Source organism: Festucalex cinctus, chromosome 2 (assembly GCF_051991245.1).
Source record: "Festucalex cinctus isolate MCC-2025b chromosome 2, RoL_Fcin_1.0, whole genome shotgun sequence".
NCBI classification, from domain to species: Eukaryota; Metazoa; Chordata; class Actinopteri; order Syngnathiformes; family Syngnathidae; genus Festucalex; species Festucalex cinctus.
In genome coordinates this window covers 27,718,959-27,739,917 of record NC_135412.1, presented here as the reverse complement: position 1 = coordinate 27,739,917, position 20,959 = coordinate 27,718,959, and the positions used below count along the sequence as shown (strand labels likewise).

At 38.4% G+C, this 20,959-nt stretch overlaps 1 protein-coding gene across 3 annotated transcripts; it reads right to left on the bottom strand.

Annotated features, from left to right (window-relative positions):
- Positions 1-414: 414 nt before the first annotated feature.
- Positions 415-20,796, bottom strand: smc5 (structural maintenance of chromosomes 5). 3 transcript variants are annotated; one of them, XM_077514160.1, is made up of 24 exons: positions 20,515-20,796; positions 19,347-19,488; positions 19,174-19,226; positions 18,438-18,600; positions 18,216-18,350; positions 16,631-16,771; positions 15,350-15,511; positions 14,695-14,766; positions 13,774-14,029; positions 13,552-13,706; positions 12,337-12,450; positions 11,763-11,857; positions 10,729-10,861; positions 10,480-10,653; positions 10,082-10,251; positions 9,723-9,846; positions 6,537-6,659; positions 6,318-6,447; positions 6,128-6,270; positions 5,893-5,997; positions 3,357-3,476; positions 3,060-3,239; positions 926-1,021; positions 415-855 (listed from the first exon to the last, which is right to left on the bottom strand). In XM_077514160.1, exons 1-24 carry the CDS (start codon positions 20,664-20,666, stop codon positions 718-720), a joined length of 3,276 nt encoding a protein of 1,091 aa, XP_077370286.1. In that variant the 5' UTR covers positions 20,667-20,796; the 3' UTR covers positions 415-717. The 3 variants fall into 3 exon arrangements, with proteins under 3 accessions (XP_077370286.1, XP_077370284.1, XP_077370285.1); XM_077514158.1 differs by having other exon boundaries at positions 6,128-6,223; positions 6,322-6,447; positions 20,515-20,795; XM_077514159.1 differs by lacking the exons at positions 6,318-6,447; positions 6,537-6,659 and having other exon boundaries at positions 6,128-6,223.
- Between the last annotated feature and the right edge of the window lie 163 nt (positions 20,797-20,959).

The following is a 20,959-nucleotide window of genomic DNA, read 5'->3' as shown; positions in this document are numbered from 1 at the left end:
GTCTCAAATAAGGCCATGGATGGAGATTCTTGCTTCTTCGAATTGGTATCCTCGTCATCATTTTGTTCACATTTTGACATCATGCGAACAAGACAACATCCAACAACATTTTGTTACGAGGTTGCAAACAGGAAGTGGAAAATGTGCCCCAGTGTCATCAGCAGGTTGCAAAAGAGAACGTGGGGCTGAAGGAGTCACAGAAAGGGATAGAAGTGGACACACGTCCTTGGAAAAAAATGAAATTGTTGTTGCCGTCCAACTCCTTGTTAGAGAAGTTGTGCAAAAAGCACAGAAACATTTAACAGTGGGACTTGCGCATTCAAAAGTTCAGAGGTCAACTTACGTTTGTTTACCTGTCAAGGTTGGAGTGCATTTTAGGTATACCCTCAAATTTCACCTAAAAGCGTAATATCCTTAACCTTTTGTGAGTCGCTTTATTTGCTGATCTTGAGACTCATCAAAACAAACAAATCCAATGTACCGTTAGATCAGTTAAACATGACATATGAACCATTTACTGTGAACAGGACAGTGCAAAATCTGCAGTTATTACAACCTTGTGTCACAAAGCCTGTTCTAAATTTAGCATCATACATGGCACGAACTAACAGAGCTGAAGTCATGTGAAATTTGACTTGGTGAACGGTTTGAACTTTTAAAGTGCCTTTCTCTTCATCAACATGTCCGTGTCATCACAAGGATTCTTAAGGTCTCAAATCAAGCCTGAGCTTCTTTCTTCCGGTGACAGAGCTGAAGGAAAACCCTGTTGTCCCACTCGTTGGAGCGCAGCATATGCGGGCCGTTCTGGACGCAAAGGACGGTCATCTCCTCGACATAGCTGAGGTTCTTCAGCAGCTGCGGACCCACACGACAAATGGTGACTTTGAGGAACAAAAGCGGAATTAAATGAAACTCAAACGCTCACTTTGGGTGTGATGAAGAAGTACTGCGAGGTTCTCTCTTTGCAGGCGGTGCGGACAAGAATGTCAAAGGCCCTCCTCTCATTGATGGGATCCATTCCCTAAACATGACAGTACAATACTCTTATGATCGTGGCGATTAGTGTTAATTTCACCAACGAAAACTAAACAAAAATAATTTCGTCAACACACATTTTACACTGGACTAAAACTAGACTAGACTAAATCCCTCATTAATAAACAATAATTGGGACTAAATCACTCGCATTTTCATTGACTAATGAAGAGATGAACTGGACTAAAATCTGTGGACAATTTAGGTAATGAACAAAAACAAGATGAAAATGATCTGATTTTTGTCTCTGCTAATCTGTCAGAGTGACATACCCCTTTTAAAATTTACAACTAGCGAATGCAACATGTACAAACATGGGACAGACAGGAGGTGGATTCATGGTGAAAGGCAAAAAAAATAAATAAATTAGTTATAATGTAACATTAATCCAACTGCTATAAAGTTCCAACAATAATGTTATTCCGACCTCTAATGCTGGCTAACTTACTAGCTCATAGCATGGAGCCATTGTAGCCACTGTAATTGTGTGTGAAGTTGTTTTTCATAAAAAAAAATATGAGATAAAATTGTAGGTGAAATATTTTAGATCCGAAATGTTAAACATAATCTGCTGACAAAAATAAATAAATAAATAATAAATGCAGGGATAAAATGACTGTCCTGACTAAAACATTGACTAAAACTAGACGAATAAAATTACTTTTTCTTGGACTTAAACGCTCCATTTATAGTCAACTAAAAATTGACTAAATAAAAACAGGATGAGGTTGACTAACTATGATAAAAACTAATAAGCGGGATTGAAACTGGAGTAAAACTGAGACTTAAATTTAAAAATGGCGAATAAAATTAACACTAGTGCTGAACAATTGTAGAAAATGAATACAAATAATCTTGCAATTCAAAAATTGCGATTTTTATATCGTATGCGATTTTTTTTTCAAGGTCCATGGAAAAAAAATGATTTTTTTTACCCAACAAAAAATGTATTAAAATAAGCAATATCAGCTCTATTATAGATTCCAGGATCTTGAAGAGATAGTTCGGATTTTTGGACATGAATCTGTATTTCATTCTTACTTCCAGTGGTTTGCGATCAGCACTGACTTACCCCTGACAGCGTTCCGTGGCACGAGTTCTGGTCCAGTTTTGGTCAAGAGGAATGTAGTCTGAAAAGTTTGCTGGGATCACGGAAATACAGTGATTTTCTTCTTAAAAAAACCAATTTGTGTTCAAAAAGGTGATACATTTGCATCACAAAACTTATGCAGCTGATAGATGCGCACTAATGATTGTCTTTTCGAAGCTATAATTCCGGCGGAAGGCACGCCTGTATACAGAGCACCTCGCAGTGATACCAACGAACAGAAAAACAGTGCCCGGCGGTAATGGAGTCTGACTTTTTTCTAGGGCGAAGTTTTGTGATGCAAATGTATCACTCTTTTGAACACAAATTGTTTTTTAGAAGAAATACGCTTTATTTCCGTGACCCCAGCACACTTACCGGACTACTTTCCTCTCATGTCACGGAACGCTGTCAGGGGTAAGTCAGTGCTGATCGCACACCACTGGAGGTCAGAATGCAATACAGATTTCTGTCCAAAATCCGAACTATCCCTTTAAGATAAAGGCAAATGAAGCCTTAATATCAGTTTTTTTCTACTACAATTACAATTACTACTTCAACATATCCACTAGAATTCTGTAAGCAATCCTTGTGGGTTGGTCACCAGTTTGGTAGTTTCCCATGTTCTGGACAAGGCCATGAAGGCAACAGACTTTTGTTTTGGTAAGCGAATCACATTTGGAGCTGTTGTGGTTACATCCGACAGTTACTTGCAAATTGTCGTTAAAGAGTTGTTTGTTCGCCGCTTGGCCTGATTAGTTCACCAACGCTACATTATGTGCACAATAAAAGAGGCGGCGGCGGCGGCACCTAGATGACGGTGAGAAATGATGAGCAATAATCATTTTGTCCGTCCTAATTTTCATTCTTCATCCAATATCCACACGTTGACTTCAGCAGATCACGATGGAATAAATGTGTCGGTGTGTGAGGTAACCTGGTTGATCTCGTCCACCACTCTGAAGGGACAGCGGTTGAGCTCCTGCAGGGCCATGAGGTACAACATGGTGGAGACGCTGCGCTCGCCTCCGCTCTGATGGAATTGCGTCAGCTCGTGCAGCTGACTGCTCTCGTGGAACTTGACGCGAATGTTGATGCCGTACTTGTCGTATTCGTCCTACGGCGGAGCGGCAGCAGCGATCAAATACCAAAAGAGACTTTGATGCCAAATGACATTATGGATGTTCAGTGAAATGGTGGCAAAAGTGGAGGAGGTGAAAATAAAATGTGAGACCTCATGATCAACGTGCAAATCCACTTCTCCTGCACACTTCATGACGCGGAAGAACTCGCTGAACTTTTCGTTAATTTGCTCCAGCAGCTCTTTCAGAGGGTTGAGCCAGTTTTCTTTAGCCTGTTCAAAACACACACACATTTACTAGGGCTGGCTGATATGGCTGAAAAGTCATATCACAATAAAATTATTTCATATTGGTTGATAGAAAAAAACCTTACATATAACTAGGTGTCAAACGATTAAATTTTTTTAATCAGAACTAGACCAAGTACAATTTCTGCAGAAATTGCGTGGGAATGCTGAAAGCTGAATGCTAATGAAGGAAATAGAATGATAAATTCAGTGAAAATTACAAAGTCATTAAATATTAATTACTAGTAATAGTAGCAGAAACAGTAGTAGTATTACTAGTAATTATTAAGTAGTAACTTTTAGTTAAATGACAAAATACAAACCCATCCACCCATTCTCAATCAGTAGTCAGCACTAGTCACCTACCATAAATTGCTAGTATACTAAAGTTTTTTCATTCATCTATTTATAAGCAATGCCTATACTCCTCTGTCACATCTTTGGGTGCTGGAAAAAAAAGGGATTATCAGCAAACTTCAGCTAAAACCAGCACAAAAAAAAAAAAAAAACGCTTTCAGCATTCCCACAATTAATCGCATGATTTCAATAGTTAACTCACGATTAATCACAAATTTCATATCTGTTCTAAATGTAAAACTTTTTTCCGAAGTTTTCATACTCTTGTTAACATAAAAGCGGAGAACAAATGTTAATTAACAGAAATATGGCTGAATCTTTTAGTGATTGATACATTAATTTAATTTAATTTCATAACAATTCACAAAATTTAGTTAACATTAAAAAGATGTACTGTACTGTAAAAACCGAGTGTGATATTGATTTGTGTTGAGGCCATTTTTCTGCCACTAGATGGCATGATTGCATTTTTAAGCTGTTGGTGACAGCTCAGTGCATTTTTTTTTTAATTCATAGTAAGACCAATCTAATCTTAACATAAAGTAACCTGTGAAATTCTGCACATTTTTAAAATTGTAAAATACAACTTGACAGATATATGCATTAAATTTTTTCCATTTCATTTCATTTTGTTCATTTATTTCAGGCAATAATCAACATTAACAATATATCAATTTTTCTAGACACATTTTTTCTAAACCTAGCCTGAAAAGGATTGGGAGGAAGAAAAACTTATTAAGTCCCACCCCCAATATCATTAGTATCAAAAACAAATTTAGCTACTTTCCTACAAACTTGCACTAACCAACAGCGGTTGTCATAATACTGAAAAACTGTGTGTTTACAAACAATGTGTTAATTAAGTAACATGACATCAACAGCTCATACCAGCAATGGTAATACAAAATAACAATATCAGCTTTGGTAAAAGACAAACTAGAAACAAAACAAGTCCACAAATGGCACATATCAATAATTCTAAGCATACCAACAGTGGCAATAGATAGTATGTAAAATAAGAAGGCAGCAAGTATACTCTATAACAATAAGTTGAAAGATAGATGTTGGTTTAAGATGCACTCTCCAAATACTGAGACCAAACCATATGTTTGTAAGACAGTTTGAATCTGTGGATGTTTTGGCATTGCTTGTGTTGTACCTCGAAGCTGTTCCAAAGTTTGACCCCACGCAGACACACAAAAACTTTTACGAACAGTTCTAAATTTAGGTAATATAAAATCTCCATATCCTCTCAAATTGCGATAGACATTGTCTTTTTTTGTAAATATATATTACAAATTATCAGGTAGTAATTCATAAAATGCTTTATATAAAATTATTAAAGTATTATACTTTATAAGTAGGGCTGGGCATCTTTGACTGTCTCATGATTCGATACAATTACGATTTTTGGGTCTACGATTCGATTCACTATACTATAAGCACTATCAACATAGACTGAACTCCAATCCTGGCGCTCTAAACTATTGTTCAGAGCATTGATTGTTTCTTCATTTCTTATTCTCATAGAAGTAATTATTCTTGAGTCGTCCATTCTTTTAAGTTCACAATTGTAAACTGTATAAACAGGTAAATGGTCAGTAATATCACAAATAAGCACACCACTAGAGGTATGTTTCTCCATGGTATTCGAAAAGATGTTATCAATAATTGTAGCACTGTCAGCTGTTATTCTTGTTGGTTTTGTTATTGTCGGGTATAATGACAGACTATATACATAGTATCAATGAAATCATCAGTGGCTTTTTGTTTGGCTGGATTTAGCAAATCAATGTTAATACACATTAATTTAAAATACCATATATATAAAAAAAACTACGAGCTTCAACCTGGAGCTAGGGGAAAAAAAAAAATTATTTTACTTAATTCCCAAAACATGGAGATATATGCTTTTGTGTCAGTTTTGAAAAATTTTCAAAAGTTTAGAGGTCAAAATAAGTTAACTGCTGAAGGTCAGTGTGCATTTTAAGTTTATCTTGACATTTCACCCAAAAGACGTCTGCGATAGTGACTGGCGGTGTACCTGTGACATCCTCTGTCTGAAAGCAATTAAGGCATCATTCTTCTCAGCCAGCTCATGTTCCAGCTCTTTTATTTCCTTCTCCCGCTTGCTGCACTCCTCGACAACCTGGGACACAACCACCACCAAGGTCAAACGCGACAAATGCTGTTGTGTATGCAGCAGCTAATATTTATGGTACATTCTTTTCCTTAACTTTCACCACTTCTTTGGTGTGATTGTCAAGCGTCCAGTATACCTTTTGACTGAGTCTGGGAAAGCAGTCGGCTCTGGTCCGCTCTTCATTCAACATGGCGTCCAACTCGTCCAGCGTGTCGGGCAGTTTGCTGAAAGCCTGCAATCGTAAGACAAGTTGGATTTCAACTGTGCGCAAATACCAATCTCATCACATATCAGGTATATTATTTGGTGGACAGCAAGAAGCTGGCTGACATGATGGAGATATTCGGGTAACGGCTCGTCGGGCTGCATCTTGCAGATTGATTTGGCTTTCTTCATGATCTCTTTGCACTCTTGTTTCAGCTGAGTTGTATTCGCCTCTAGCTGGTTGCATTTTTGCTACATAAACACACACATACAGCCAACAAGGACATCAGCAACACATAGCTGGAAGTTGGTGAACATGTACTGGTGGGCAAAATATTTACACTAATGCTTTTGAGTTCGCTCGTGATTTCTCTGCAACTGTTCTCCAGCCTGGTCTTCTCTGCCAACAGCCCCACTACGTCCAATGACAGGTACACCTTCTCCATGGTCAACTTGGCTCGCAGCTTAGAGGTGGGAGGAAGAATGAGGGACAACTGAGGTCAAAATGGCATTGTAAAGGGAACAATGCAACAGAATCTTAAAAAAACGGGTCAACATCCAAGGACATCAGAGTGGAATTTCCAACCCAAGGCAACATGGATTTTGGCTACCTGTCGGAGCTCTTATTTTATTCTTATTACACAACACATTTTCAAAAACATATTTAAACTAATCAATATGATTTAGTGCAGGGGTGCCCAAGTTCGGTCCTCGAGAGCCCCTGTTTTCTATGTTTCTCTCCGCCAACACACCTGATTCATGATCAGGATCATGATCAGAGCTTGCTGATGAGCTGAGAATTAGATTCAGCTGCGTTAAAGGAGGGAGACATGGCAAACAGGCTGGATAGGGGCTCTCGAGGACCGGACTTGGGCACCACTGATTTAGAGTAATCTGTATTTTAATTAGTGCTGTCAAAGTTCAAGGTTAACTAATGAAATAATCACAAAAAATGACAATAATCATATTGTATTAATGCAAATTAATGACACTTAATTTTGACCGCAGATGATTCTTTAGCTTTGCGCAATAAACATACCTACATGCCTTAAAGTAAAACGTTTAATAAATGTGTATGACATTCAAAATATTTGTTCATGTCAAAATATTGGGGTCATTTTTTCCCCCCATTTTAAGTTATGCAAGTAATTAATTGATTAGAAACAGGATGAGTGTACAGGCTCTTGAAGAGCCATGTATTGTTTATTTTTGTTTCTATGGTTACAGAACTGCTTATTCTGTAAAGTTGCATCTATTGTGAAAGGAAAATCGGATGTTGTTGGGTTTACGACTTCCTGTTTAGCGTCACGTCAAGAAGCTACACAAACAGATTGCAGCTCTGTGTCCTCAGCCTATATGTGACGATAATATAAAAAGTTTTGTCTGAAATGTGGAACCATTATACATTACAGGGGTTAATCGTTTGCAGTGAAGAGATGCTAGAAACGTTTATTTGCGATTAGCATCAAGCTAACGGTTAGCACGTGAGCTAGCTAACATGCTAACTTAGAATGCTATGTTAGTGTGTTGTTTGGCATACAGCAAACAAGTGAGGCACAACCTTTGATTGTATTTTATTTCATAACAGCATGTAAGTGTTCTTATGTTTTTTGTACTGTACTGTAGTTTTACACCTTCTTGAGTCATCTGCATGGTGAATAAAGTTGCAAGATTCATCAACAGGGGTTTCATTGAAGGAGTTATCTGTCTGTCTACAGCGGGGACATAGCTAGGGCAGAATAATGAGCATGTGCAGTGGATCCGAAAATATTGAAGATATCCTCATAACATTAAATGTTGAAAAAATTAACATGACAGGTGCTCTTCAAATTTTGTGGGCAAAAATATGTTGATTAAACAAGCCTTTTTAATTAAGCAATTAAATGTGATTAATCAAAATTCCAAGATGTGATTAATCTGATTAAAAAATGTAATCGTTCGACAGCTCATATTTTAATACTTGAAAGTGCAATGTGCAGCAGACAGCAGTAAGATTTACTTTTTTAGTTTTAAAAATTTATTTTTAATACTTCTGAATCAAATCGTAATCTTTTTAATACGACAATCAATGTATCACAAAAACGTTTATCGTTCCCAACCCTCGTATATACGGTACGTTGCACGCAAGAACAGCCAATTAAAGTCATTAAAATAAAAAATACAGTACAATAATGTTTAGAGGTGTTCAAAATTTCCGATTCTTAGATTATTCACGATTCGGCCGTGGAACAATCGAGAACGATTCACAAAAGTCCAAATTCCGATTATATAAATATGCCAAGGGAACCGAAACTAAAAGTGGACCGGAGCGGAAAGTACGCGGAACTGAAACGCAGTAGCGCGCGCGGTCTTCGGGACGCTTAATGGGACGGACCGAGAGTACACATCCACAACTCACGCCTCGACATTCAAAACAACAACAAGCATGGCTGAGCTGACCAACCCACCTCTTCGTCAGATCAGACCTGCTCCGAAAAGGCAAACAACTTCAGGCGGAAGTATCAGCTAGCTGGCTGCAGTGCGTCGGTTAGCGTTCTACAGGGCGCCGCGCAGTGATACGAACGAACGAACAGAAAAGTAGTGGCTGGCGGTAATGGCGTCTGACTTTATTCAGAAAAGAGTATTGTGGTGGAAATGTATCACGCTTTTGAAAACAAATAGTTTTTAGAAGAAAAAGGCTTTATTTCCGAGACCCCAGCCAGCTTGCTGGACTATTTTCCTCTCGTCCAACGTCGAACATGAACGCGTGTCACCGAACGCTGTCAGAAAGAAGTCAGTGCTGATCGCACACACGGGAGGTGAGGATCAAATTGAGATTCATGTTAAAAAAGCCGAACGATCCCTTTAATGTTTACACGTTCATGTTTACACAAGTTAAAAAGCAGAAAAGCACTTGAGGTTTTTTTTTTTTTTTTTTTGTACCTCTGAGAAACTTTAATGTTTACATGTTCATCTTTACACAACTTAAAAAGCAGGAAAGCACTTTTTTTTTTTTTTAGGCATTTGTATTGAAGTAGTAGTTCACATTGTCTTTCATTTATATCTCAGTGCACTTTTGAGTGGATAAAAATAATATATTTTTGCTCAATGCTATGTTTTATTCTGTTGAAGACTGAATATACTTAAAAGCTGTTGTTACAGAATGAGGACTTGAGTATTTTATTTACTGTTTTGAACTGTTAACTTGATACTGAAATAGTAGTTTATTTAGGCCTGAGAGGACTTTTGTACTATTTTTGTAACTAATGTACGAAACATTAAAAGCACCAAAATACATTGTTTTTTTTCTGCTGCCTGGGGGGAAATCAATAATCGTTTTATAATCGAATCGTAGCCTCTGAATCGTAATCGCAATCGAATCGTGAGGTGCCCCAAGATTCCCACCTCTAATAATGTTTGGATTTTCTCCAAAATTCTTTGGGGTTCTACCTATCTTGAACAATTAGTTGACAGGTAATTCCAAGCATACAATGTATAAACCTCAGAAGATGTATTAGAGTTGCACATTTCAGTTCATTCAGCCTTACCTTCATTTGTGCCAACATTGCAGTAACTATGGATGTTTTCTTGGAATTGACAGCAATTATTTTCTCTTTTGTCTCTGCCTCAATCTTCTTCAGGTCAATACTACTTTGCTCCAGCTGTCTCAGTCTAAAACACATGGAAGTAATCAATAAAAAGTTGTCTTCAGAGCATTTTGATTTATTAGCCACACCCAGTAAATTAAGCAACTGAAGATGTCAAGCAAAAAACTGTGTCGGTAAACTAAGAGGAAGTTGAACTCCAGAAGTTCTACCACAGAGCAGCTGCGGCTTAAAAGATGAGGTGAAAAGCTTGTAGTCCAAACGTTACGGTAGAAAGAAGCACCGGTGGATTTTGATCATACCTGTCCTGTTTGGTGCTAATTTTCTGCTCCAGCTGTCTCCTTTTGCCCTTTAATTCCAAGAGGCTCTTCTTCTCTGTCAACAGTTCGTTGTCACGACGATCCAGCACGGCCGCTTCTTTTTGTACCGAGTTCAACTGCTCATCAATGCCTTGTAGCCTTGATTGGCAAACCTTGATGGGCGAGTAAATATTACATTTTGGACCACCACCAACCCTGAAAAATGTGATTTGCCATGTGTGGTCCTGTTTAAGGGTGAGCGAGAAACAGAGTCTTATGTCTACTCATTCCCGTACCTGGTTATAAACCAAGTAAACGATGAGTGCAGTTCAAATCGCAGCTCATTTTCAAAATCCTTTATTTAGCTTCAATGCGTGTAAACATTGCAGGATGTCTCTCACCTTCATCTGCTGCTCCAGTTGCCGTTTCTGCTCAGCGTCCACGGTGATGCTGAGATACCTGGGCGGATACACCGTCGTGTTTTTGGTGGAGACAATATTGGAGTAGAAGGACTTCTTTACCGTGTACTTCTGGTCAGTCGTATAAAGCACTTTAAGGTATGGCTCCTCTATCACCTGCAAAATGTGTGTAGAATGTAAATCTCATTCCTGGATCTTATCTAGCGAGATTGTGGCTTTTGAAGTTAATACCGTTTTTATCATGGCTTCGGTCTGCTCATTGCCTATGGGGATCTCATGCACTTTATACTGATAACACAGATAACTCATCACCTCATCAGGGGCATCAAATGTTTCGCGGAGGTAGGTAAAGAACCCAAAACGCCTGCAATGACACACGAGGATCAGAGAATTGAAAAAAAAAAAATATATATATATATATATATATATATATATATATATATATATATATATATATATATATATATATATATATATATACACCCTTAAAGGTTATTAACTCTTTTCCTGCCGTTAACATTAATTAACGTGAACAGAAATCCCAACAAGTGCTGCCATCAACGTGAATTGACGTCAACTACTTTTTTTTTTTTTTTTGCTGTACGTGTCCAGAAATCCACAAGATCACGGGGGTTCACGCTGGAGAGTTGAGTTCAGGCGATAACCGTGTATATAGAGTCCTATTTGTAAACAATAGCCCCGCTTGCCTGCCGTCATATCGAAATGCTTTTTGGACATTATTTCTGGGACTTCTTCCATGGCTCTTCTACCATGGGTAAGTACGCTTTGTTTTTAAAGTGTTATTTTGTACTTTTTTTTTTAGCTCATTTTTTTGTCTTTTAAATGTCCGACTGATGTCTAGCATTGTAGTTAGCTAGCTTCCCTCACAACTAATGTATCTTTTCACAAAAATATTGATTTATCCTTATTTTTTTTTCCATTATAGCTTGGTGACGCTCAAATTACCTATTTTCAAATGGTGATTGCTAAAGAATGAAATAAGGTAGAATCATACATTTCTTCTTTCTTCATACTTTTCATCTGGTATCTACCATGTTTACCTAGTCATAGCACGCAAAATTCTGTTTGCCTTGAAAGATGACTGAAAATGCTCAAAATTGGCTGGCACTCTAGGGATTGTCTTTTTGGATAACGTTGGGCAGTAAAAGAGTTAATTAATCACACTTATATTGAAGTCAGAAATATTTCACACAATAATCCACAATGTCCCAACTTTAATGTGTCATGACTTTTCTTACGCTCACCTCAAGGATTCAATATGCCGCGATGGAGAAGCTCTTGAGCATGTCTCTGCTGGAGCAATAATAGCATTGACTCTCAACTTCAGGTTTTCACGCACCTGAAGTCAAAAACATTCACAATGTTAAGAACTCTTCAAGCCATTTAGTGCACAGCATTTCATTACATCTCCTTTTGAAATTGTGCTTTTAATTTGAAAGATCATTGTTAAAACTTTTCCGTTGGTTGAGATGTAAGAGCTCCTTCTAATTCATTCAAATTTAAATTGATGGGTAACATTCTTATCTGGGTACTGTTAGAAAATGTGAGTTTATGCCTCTATATGATCGTTTTTAATGTTTACACTTGGTAATCAATAGTTGATAGCTAACTTGTAGAGTGTGTGCCTGTTAGTGACTTATTAAAATAATGAAATTGTTGAGTGCAACTGGAGATTCGTGTGCTCCTCTACCGCCAAAATAAACACTTCAGAGTTTGAATCCTCAACACACACTAAATACACGTTATCTGGGGTTTAAACTTGATTGGTAATATTGCATTTGATTGTAAAGTTCACCAAATAATCCTAAGTGTCTTCACCTCTGTCATGAACTTGTCCAAGTCATCTTTCTTCTGGAAGACGAAGGCCCTTAGGTCATTGAAGGAGATGTGGTTCTCCATGTACTTGGCAAAGCGATTATCTTTCATGTTGATCTGAAGAAGCAAAATTTAAAAGCATAATACATTTCACGTCATAATGAACAGTTAATCGTTTCTTTTTATATAGAATCAACCGTTTTTATTTCTTAAATTCACATTGTGCATAGCAGCAAAATGTAATTTATCATCTAGGAAGATTTTTATTGCAATTTCATTTCAAACAAATACAAATTTAAACTTGGCATTTATTGTATCAAAAACATAAGGCATTAAATAAAAAAATAAAATAAAGGCTTTAACAGCCTTTGTGCAACTCCACTTGGCAGCTAGCATTTTAGCAAGCAACATACTAATAATGTAGGTTTGCGGCAAATGTTCTTTTTACTTGTACAAATTTTGGAAGTGTGAAATGCCCTGCAATGCATTTGTTTGTGGTGCAAAATGCTAATTTTATCTTGTAAACTGCAATGTGAAACCGCTTATTTTGAGCCTTGATGTATAAACATTAAGGCTAAAGAGTAGGTATTGTTAAGGCAGCTTCTGGAGTCCATTCCCGCTCATGTGCAATTTTTGTATCACTGTAGCTGTGCGACATAATTTTGCAATACGTAAATTTGTTTAATATTTTCATGAATACATAGTGGATTTATGTTCATTTAGACAGAAGGTTAATAAATAGGAATATAAGAATAAGAGTACATTTTGTGTAAAACATGGTGTACTAAATGTTTTGAGTTTTAATATCTAAAAACTTGAATGAGTAGATATTTTATTTTGAAGGCTTGTGAACACATGTTCAGGAGGAGCACATGGTAAATAGGTTTTGATTTATTTGTATTTTGGTTTATTGACTATATTATTGACACTCTATGAGTGATTTATTTGTATACTGTTAGCATCAGACTCATTCGGGCCTATATTTTATTTATTTTACTTTTCACGGTGTCTCAAAATGTGATAACGTCATTGGTGGAGAATGAGAAATTAAAAAAAAATCTGGACATCAGTCTGAATCGTGGTCTTACTGCTGGACCGGTGTGCCACAATCTCCAACATGGCTTCGGAGAGGAGCTTGTTCACAAAAGCAAATTCCATGTTGACAACTTGGCGACTTCTTCCGCCCCCGTAACGAGTATTTCACAAGTCCCGACTCACCACAAGCATCAAGGGCTCGTAGACATTTCCACTGAAGAGGTGTCTGTTCTGCCTGAGCCACTGCACAGCAGAGTACGTGTCCCTGTGGCGTCCACGCAGCTTCTCCTCTTTTACTATCATCATGTTATTCATGTCGTTGAGCTTTTTCTCCAACACTGTCAATCATCACAAAGGAAAACGATTTGGCGTTGTCATCCTCACGTGTCCTTTGTGCTTACTTACTTCTCAATTCTGCAGACAAGTTGTCCTTCTCCCGACGCAGGTCAGCTTTCTCCTCCTCCACCTTGCCTCTCTCCAGCTGAATGTTCCTCAACTCGGCATTGACTTCACTAATCCTCGGTGTTACGTCGGGTTGGTTGCCAGCTTCGGCAAGTACGACTTCCAAGTCCTTGATCAGCAATTTGACGTTTTCTATGCGCTTCCTCTGATCATCTTCTTCTGTCTGCTTCATTTTAAATGCCTGTTTTATATCTTCAATCTGTGGACAGGAGGAGTAATAAGGAACAATTAACACTTTATATGTGTTTTTAAACTACTAAGTCTCTAATAACTTAATTTGGTGTTTTTATTAGTTTTTAAATGTCTTAAAGGTCTTGGCCCATCTTATTTATCTGACCTACTTTTACAGTATCACCCACACGGATCCTAAGGTCCTCTGGCAGCAGCCTTTTAACTGTTCCTAGAATCAGGACCAAAACACGCTGAGGCTGTATTTAGCCGCTATGGTCAAGTCAAGTCAAGTCAAGTCAAGTTTATCTATATAGCCCTTAAAGGTAGGGTCTTACGTTTTCACCCAGGAAAATGCACTATATAAATACAGGATGTATACCCATGAACTCCTTCTCAATCTATACCTCCCCTTTTTATTTCTTTTTAGTTCCTTTTATCATGAGGTCTTTTAACTTTGTTTTAGTCTTTTATTCTGTTTTCTTCTAGCGTTTAACTCTTATTTATCACAAACGCAAGAACATTTTTGACTTCTACTTCATTTTTTTTTTTTATTAATTTTTGATTCATCAGATTATGTTCGCTCCGTGACGACAATTTTTACATCTACTCAAAACATACCGTTCAGTGTCCAGAATGCTTTGTGTTGATATGCAAACCACCACCCTTGGCAGAGCTCTGTGAATTGTCACTCACCTGTTTGTGAATTCGATCCAACTGGTCTTGTTTTTCTTTGCATTTCAAGGAAGCATCTTTGATGGCAGCACTCTGAAAAATAATTTATTACTATTACAATTATTAACAAAAAACAATGATTATACTGCACAGGGAAAGGGAATGAGACTCAACTTCCAGAGAAGATATAAAAAGAAAATATTATTTATTTATAATGTAAAAAAAAACTGCTTGTGCTTCCATTTGTGTCTTTAGACACAATTCTTAGTATATTTTACGTAAACATTTCACCAATATAACATCAGTAAATTATAAAAAAAAAAAAAAAGGTTCTCTTTGGATTAATATTTCACAACAGCACTGTCAATGATAGTAACATGAATAGAAGGCCCTGCTTCCTTCGTCACAAAAAATGTTAACACAAAAGCATTCTACAGATACTTTTGGCAAGCCTGTTTACAACATCAGGCTTTTAGGCTTGCCCTGTTCATTTTACAGTGCCACTGAAAACCCTCTCCGGTGTGGCACTTGGAGCAGGCATTAGAGGTATTTCTTGGCTATGTTACTCAGCCATGCAAAGTTTATGTTTTTTCCACGAATGAAATGGATCAACAATAGGCTGTAGATAAGCTAGGCATGTACAATTATGCTTTGTGTAGAATCCAAAATGAGTCACCTTTTCCTTCATTTGTGCATCACTAGGCTTTAGCTGCTCTTCAATGGCCTGGAGTTTGCTCAACATGGGCGCATGGGACTGCTTGAGGACAGCCAGTTGCCTTCTAGCCTGGTCTCGTTCCTTTTTCACACACTCAAGCTTCTCGCGGGTGGTTTCGTACTCCTAAAGAGGGAACAAGCGGCTTGAATTTTTTGAATGAACATTCTCATGTGTCAGCCAGAGTTTACTACCGGTATATCTTCCACTCACTACTCGGGTCGCAAAATTCCCACAATTTTCAAAGCTGTAAATTTTCCATTGGAATTAACGGGTTTGTAGACTTCCAATTGGGAATATTCAACAACATTCATGTTTCTGTTCTTCAAAGAAACCATCTATACTTTAATAATAATAATAAGTTATACTTGCCAATGAATTATTTAAATGTCATGTTTTTAATAATATACTCGAGGACGCATCTGTACTTCCTCCTGCACTCGACTTCTAACTTGTTGATTTTTACATTGGGATTTTTAACTACATTGTTGCACCATGCCTGGCGTAAAAAGAGCTGGCGAGATTGAGGAGATAAAACATTCTCTTGTAAAACAGGTGGACAAAAGACAGCTGAATTTTTATTCAAACGAAATGAGCAGAATGCAAGCCGATCTACTCTTCTGATAGCCACACATGTGAAAGCTGATCCAAGGTCAGCGAAGACGCTACTGGTTAACGCATGCGCTCGCCTTGACTGCTCGCCTGGCGGAGTGGGCCTGCTAGTGGCGTCTGGGGACCGGCTCACCAGTTCCAAATGACAGACCAGCCGCAACTTTCACACGGACGTTCAAAATGAGCTGAGCGAGGAATGTGCAGAGATATAAGTATGGGATTGATGGACAACGATATGAATCAATGACTACCATAATCAATGTATATGACTGATGCGTTTAGTAGGAATCGATGGGGACGGATTTCTAATAAGTCAAGGCTTCTACCCGTCAAACCTTCTTTCGGACGTCAATGGTGCAAATGATGTGATGTGATCGATGTAACCTGTAATGTGTTCAAAAAGAAAATGGAAAAAAATAAAAAATAAATAAATATATATATATATATATATATATATATATATATATATATATATTTTTTTTTATGTCCTTTTGCTTATATGATACTGTATCTTTCCATTAAATGACCCCCAATTTCCATAAATCCCCCATTTACAGTATTTTCAAAATTCTCCAACTTAACATCCCCAGGAAATGTACTGTACGATGTCCACCCCTTTGCAAGCCTACTCACCACCCAGGGTGTTTTCTTCTCAAGCAACTCAATCACATCCAGATGCCTCTTCTTCTCATAATAGCGTTTCTCGTCAAGTTTGTTTGTTTCGTAACGCTGCTTGGTTTTCTCCAGGTAGCTGGTTCTCTCCTTTATGACATTCTGAAAGACGCAACAATGGAAACACATCATCCTTCCGCTTACAAAACAGCAAAATGTTGAATTTTGGATTATTTGTTCGCATCTTTAATGATAAAGTTTAAAGCAGCCCTATGTAAGATTGAAAATTTCAAATCTCTACTGCCACCTGTGGCCGAAAACAAACTGCACGCTCGTACACGCTGCGCGCACTCGTACGTGCACAACCTCAATACTGAAGACTGGGCTCTTCATATCCAATTAAACTATGTTTTCAGAGGTAAGAAGTTTTATAATGTTATACAAAGCTGGCCACTTCACGGAATGAGACTCTCGATCCCCACTAAACAATTGATGTCCACGGGACGTGCAGATCATATTGCTTTAGTCGGTCGAAGTCCAGTCCTGTGCTGTACTCCAAAACGATGTGCAAATTACGTCAATTAATTGGACCTCATTCCGTTGTTAATATGCAGTTACATATTGTAGTCACCCCGCTCGACGGACGTCAACCTGATTCTAGTCATTATTAGTGTATGTCGCCCCCAGTCTAGCGTCATTGTGCGTTAGCCGAAAGGTGGGCTGTCATTTATGGAAATTGACGATTGTGAAAAACATATAGACCCATTCACTACTTAGTGTGATACGGCCGTGCATGTTATCGCCATTGAGTAGTCCCGTTCACATTCCGTTAGCATAATGTATCTACAATAGGCTGTTTTCACGGAGGAAAATAAGGCGACATTTAGCCTGATTGAAACGCCGCGGAATGGAACGTCTGTTCTTCATAAAGTCATTCTGTTCTATTACATTCAACTTTGCCGCCCCTTTCACGCTAAATGTTGCCGTCCACCTCACTTTCACCCCAATAGTTACGACCGAGAAGTGATCGATCTTGAGGTTACTGCTATTTGAAAACAACACATTTTTTTCTAAATGTCAAGATACTCGCTTCTTACCTTTTGGAGTAGAAAGAAAGCCAGCTGTGAATCACTTTTCTAATCCAAGTCCGATCTCAACGCTCTCCACCGCTGAAATGTCAAACCAATGTTCACTTTCGTTCTCGTTTTTTTTTCGTGACACTTGACATTGTTTTCATTTTTTTTTTTTTTAAACAGCCTTCCGCGGAGTAACAGCGGGTGTCTGGGGCAGCGAAAATCTGTACTCGTTCCGTCTTCGCGCGACAGGAAACAACTGACGATGACGCGCATGACGTCACATCCCGCAGACAGAGGGCGGGAAATTCGAAGGATTCGGACCGGACGCTTCCTAAATAATATTGGCCAGAGGCTTGTAGGAGTACCCATTGTGAACAGCGAAGATGTTGATCTACTAATTAGAATATGTTTCAGTCATAAATGGTCAAATAAAAAGGCTATTGTTAAGATATTTTTTTGAGAAATCCTACATAGAGTAGCTTTAATGGTACTGTCAAGATGAACACAAAGGCTGTGTTGTACGCGTTTACCTCCATTTCTCTGTCTTTGACGCGAGAGTTTTTGAGCTCGCAGTGATACTCGTACAGCTTCGGGGGACCTACAGACTTCTCGGTTGCCTCCAGCAATTCGATTTTGGACATTTTGGCAAATTGCCCCACTTTTTCCTGGCACAGAAAAACCAAAGGCATTGAAGGGAAGTCTGACTAGATTGACACAAATGTTCTTGGGAGAGAGTCCAGATTGAAACGTACCTGAGGCAGGAACTGGCAAAGGTTGTTGACTTGAATTTGCAAAGCCTTGATTTCCTCCTCTACTGTTTTCTGGTTACAAGTTTTTCCGTTCAGCCTCCACACAGACTGGTTGGTCTTCGCATGGATCTCTCGGTTAATTATTATATTTCCACCATTCTTAAAACTGAAAAGAATTTGAGTTTGTAATTAGGCAATCTCTGAACTACAGAATTTTCATGAACATCATAAATCGCAGGCCTGCTTCTCATGAAATGTTCTAGTTTTTCACCAAAATAAACATTAACTCTTTGGTTTGTAAACCTTTATATAACAAACTAAATAACATCATGTGCTTGACATGTCGACACACTGTGTGAAATCAAACAATCAGAAGTGTTGACAATGACATTTCTACTCCACCTAGCAATGAATTCAGGCTGCATAGAAAGGTGGGACTATTGGAAACTGAATCATTGTTACTTTCATAATCGCAGTGGAATGTTTTTTTTTGGTTTTTACATCCAATAAGGCAGCACATTAGTCACTTCAAAAGGGTCAGACTGGGAACCAAACCTGCATCATCAGGTTTGTGGAAGGAATTTGATCTCACAGGTAAATAATGTTTGGATGAATGCATGTCAAACATAATGGCTGGTCTGCTACCTAATAACATAAGCACTACAAAACTGATCCATTTCAACTTAAAAGAGCATGTCTGTGCCAGTAATATAGGTTACAGAGGTCACAGATAACTTACAGTTCAATTTCAATAAATCCTTGGTTGCATCCTTTTTTCACATAGCCCCCAACCTAGAAGAATAAGTCATCATTATACGTCTGAAAAAAGGAGCTCAACAAACGTCTTGCAGCGTGTTTTTGGTGCAATGTAATCATGTTTTCATTAACATTATTCAGCCTTTGACTTTTGACCTTGTCATCTCTTTCCAGGACAGTGGCCTTGCCTGCCAGGCTCAGACAGATGGCGCACACAATGCTGGACTTGCCAGTTCCATTCGCTCCAATAACCATGTTCAAGTTTGGTCCCGGATGAACCACAGTGTAGTCGTATGTCCTGAAAGAGCAAGAAAAATATTAGTTAGTATTCCCACCCCCCACCGCTTGCGTGAAAACCACGCCAAAAATATGTTACACGAAATCGTTCAGTCAATGAAGTCCGGGAATTTGCGGCCCACAGATCCTTTTTCGAATTCCAAGTCGATATAAACCTAACTAGGTCAACTATCCATCCATCCAGTTTCTTAAAACCGCTTATTCCTCACAAGGGTCACGGGGGTGCTGGAGCATTCGGTCAACTATGTCGCAAGCAAGTTTAACTGGCCTCATAGGTTCAGAAAACAAATGAAAGAGGTTCAGAAAATGAATGGATGAATGGGTGAATGGATGATCAACCAAACAGGTGGAAAACATGTATCAAACAAAGACATCATCATAGATCACCACTCCTGATCATAAAAGAAGCAAGCACGCTGGGAACGAAGGCCAAAACTATTACAATGAGGTTACCCCCCCTTCATGTGTGCAATGCAAGATGTGTCGTTTGTTTTGAATTTTGCTTCCTTTATTCTTTAACGGTGCTATATTCCTTGTTTGCATATATTCAATATTCCACTGAAGTGTGCTTTTCATTTCTGTGCCTGTTTGTTGATGAAGGGAGGTGGGCGGGGCACATATCAGAAAACTACTTTAGAGTCTATCAAATGTCAGATACTTTTAAAACATTTACTCCAGTAGTATTCGACAGGGTGACTTTTCTACCAAAGTTATTTTCTGTACTTGTGTTTTTATTCATGTATCACGTTCATGTCCTGTACTGCACTACACCAACAACTGATAATGGATATTGTACACAATTCTATTGTAAATATACTTTCATAAATAAATAACTAATAATAGTTTTAAAACATTTCGTTGGACACTGGCTTGGATGTGGTAATCGACGAGTTGAAAGGACGGTAAGCAGAAAACCCCATACGTAACTCGGCAACGACGACAAGAGTCGAGTTTTTGTTTACTCCAATGTGGCATACAAGCCCTGATGACTTTATTGAAACATCAGCATTTATGACGAACAACTTACAGGAAGTTTTTCATAGTGATGCGAAGTACCGCGCCCTCCACAAAAGTACTCTCAGCCTTGTTCGCTTCCCTCGGCTGGCTGCTTGTGACGCCGCTGGCCGGTAAGCTTTGCTCGCCATGACTGGACCGAATTTTTTTCCGGGGAATCTCCATGAATGCTATGAGAATGATGCAGGCCGCGGCCACTTAACAGAAAACCTTGGCCGACATGTTTTCATCGGAGCGCGCTGCTTTTTCTGCTTCTTCTTCGTCCTCTCTCGGAGGCGCGCTTCTTCTTCGTTTTGTTCATTGGCGGTTGGTAAATGACGTTTCGGTACAATTACTTACGTCTACTGGTGTGGAGTGTGGTGGATCACAAAGTCGTTGAGACAATTTTATTCCTAAAACGGTGTGTTCAACAGGGTGATTAAAAAATAAGAATGACTGTATTTCATGATCAAATATTT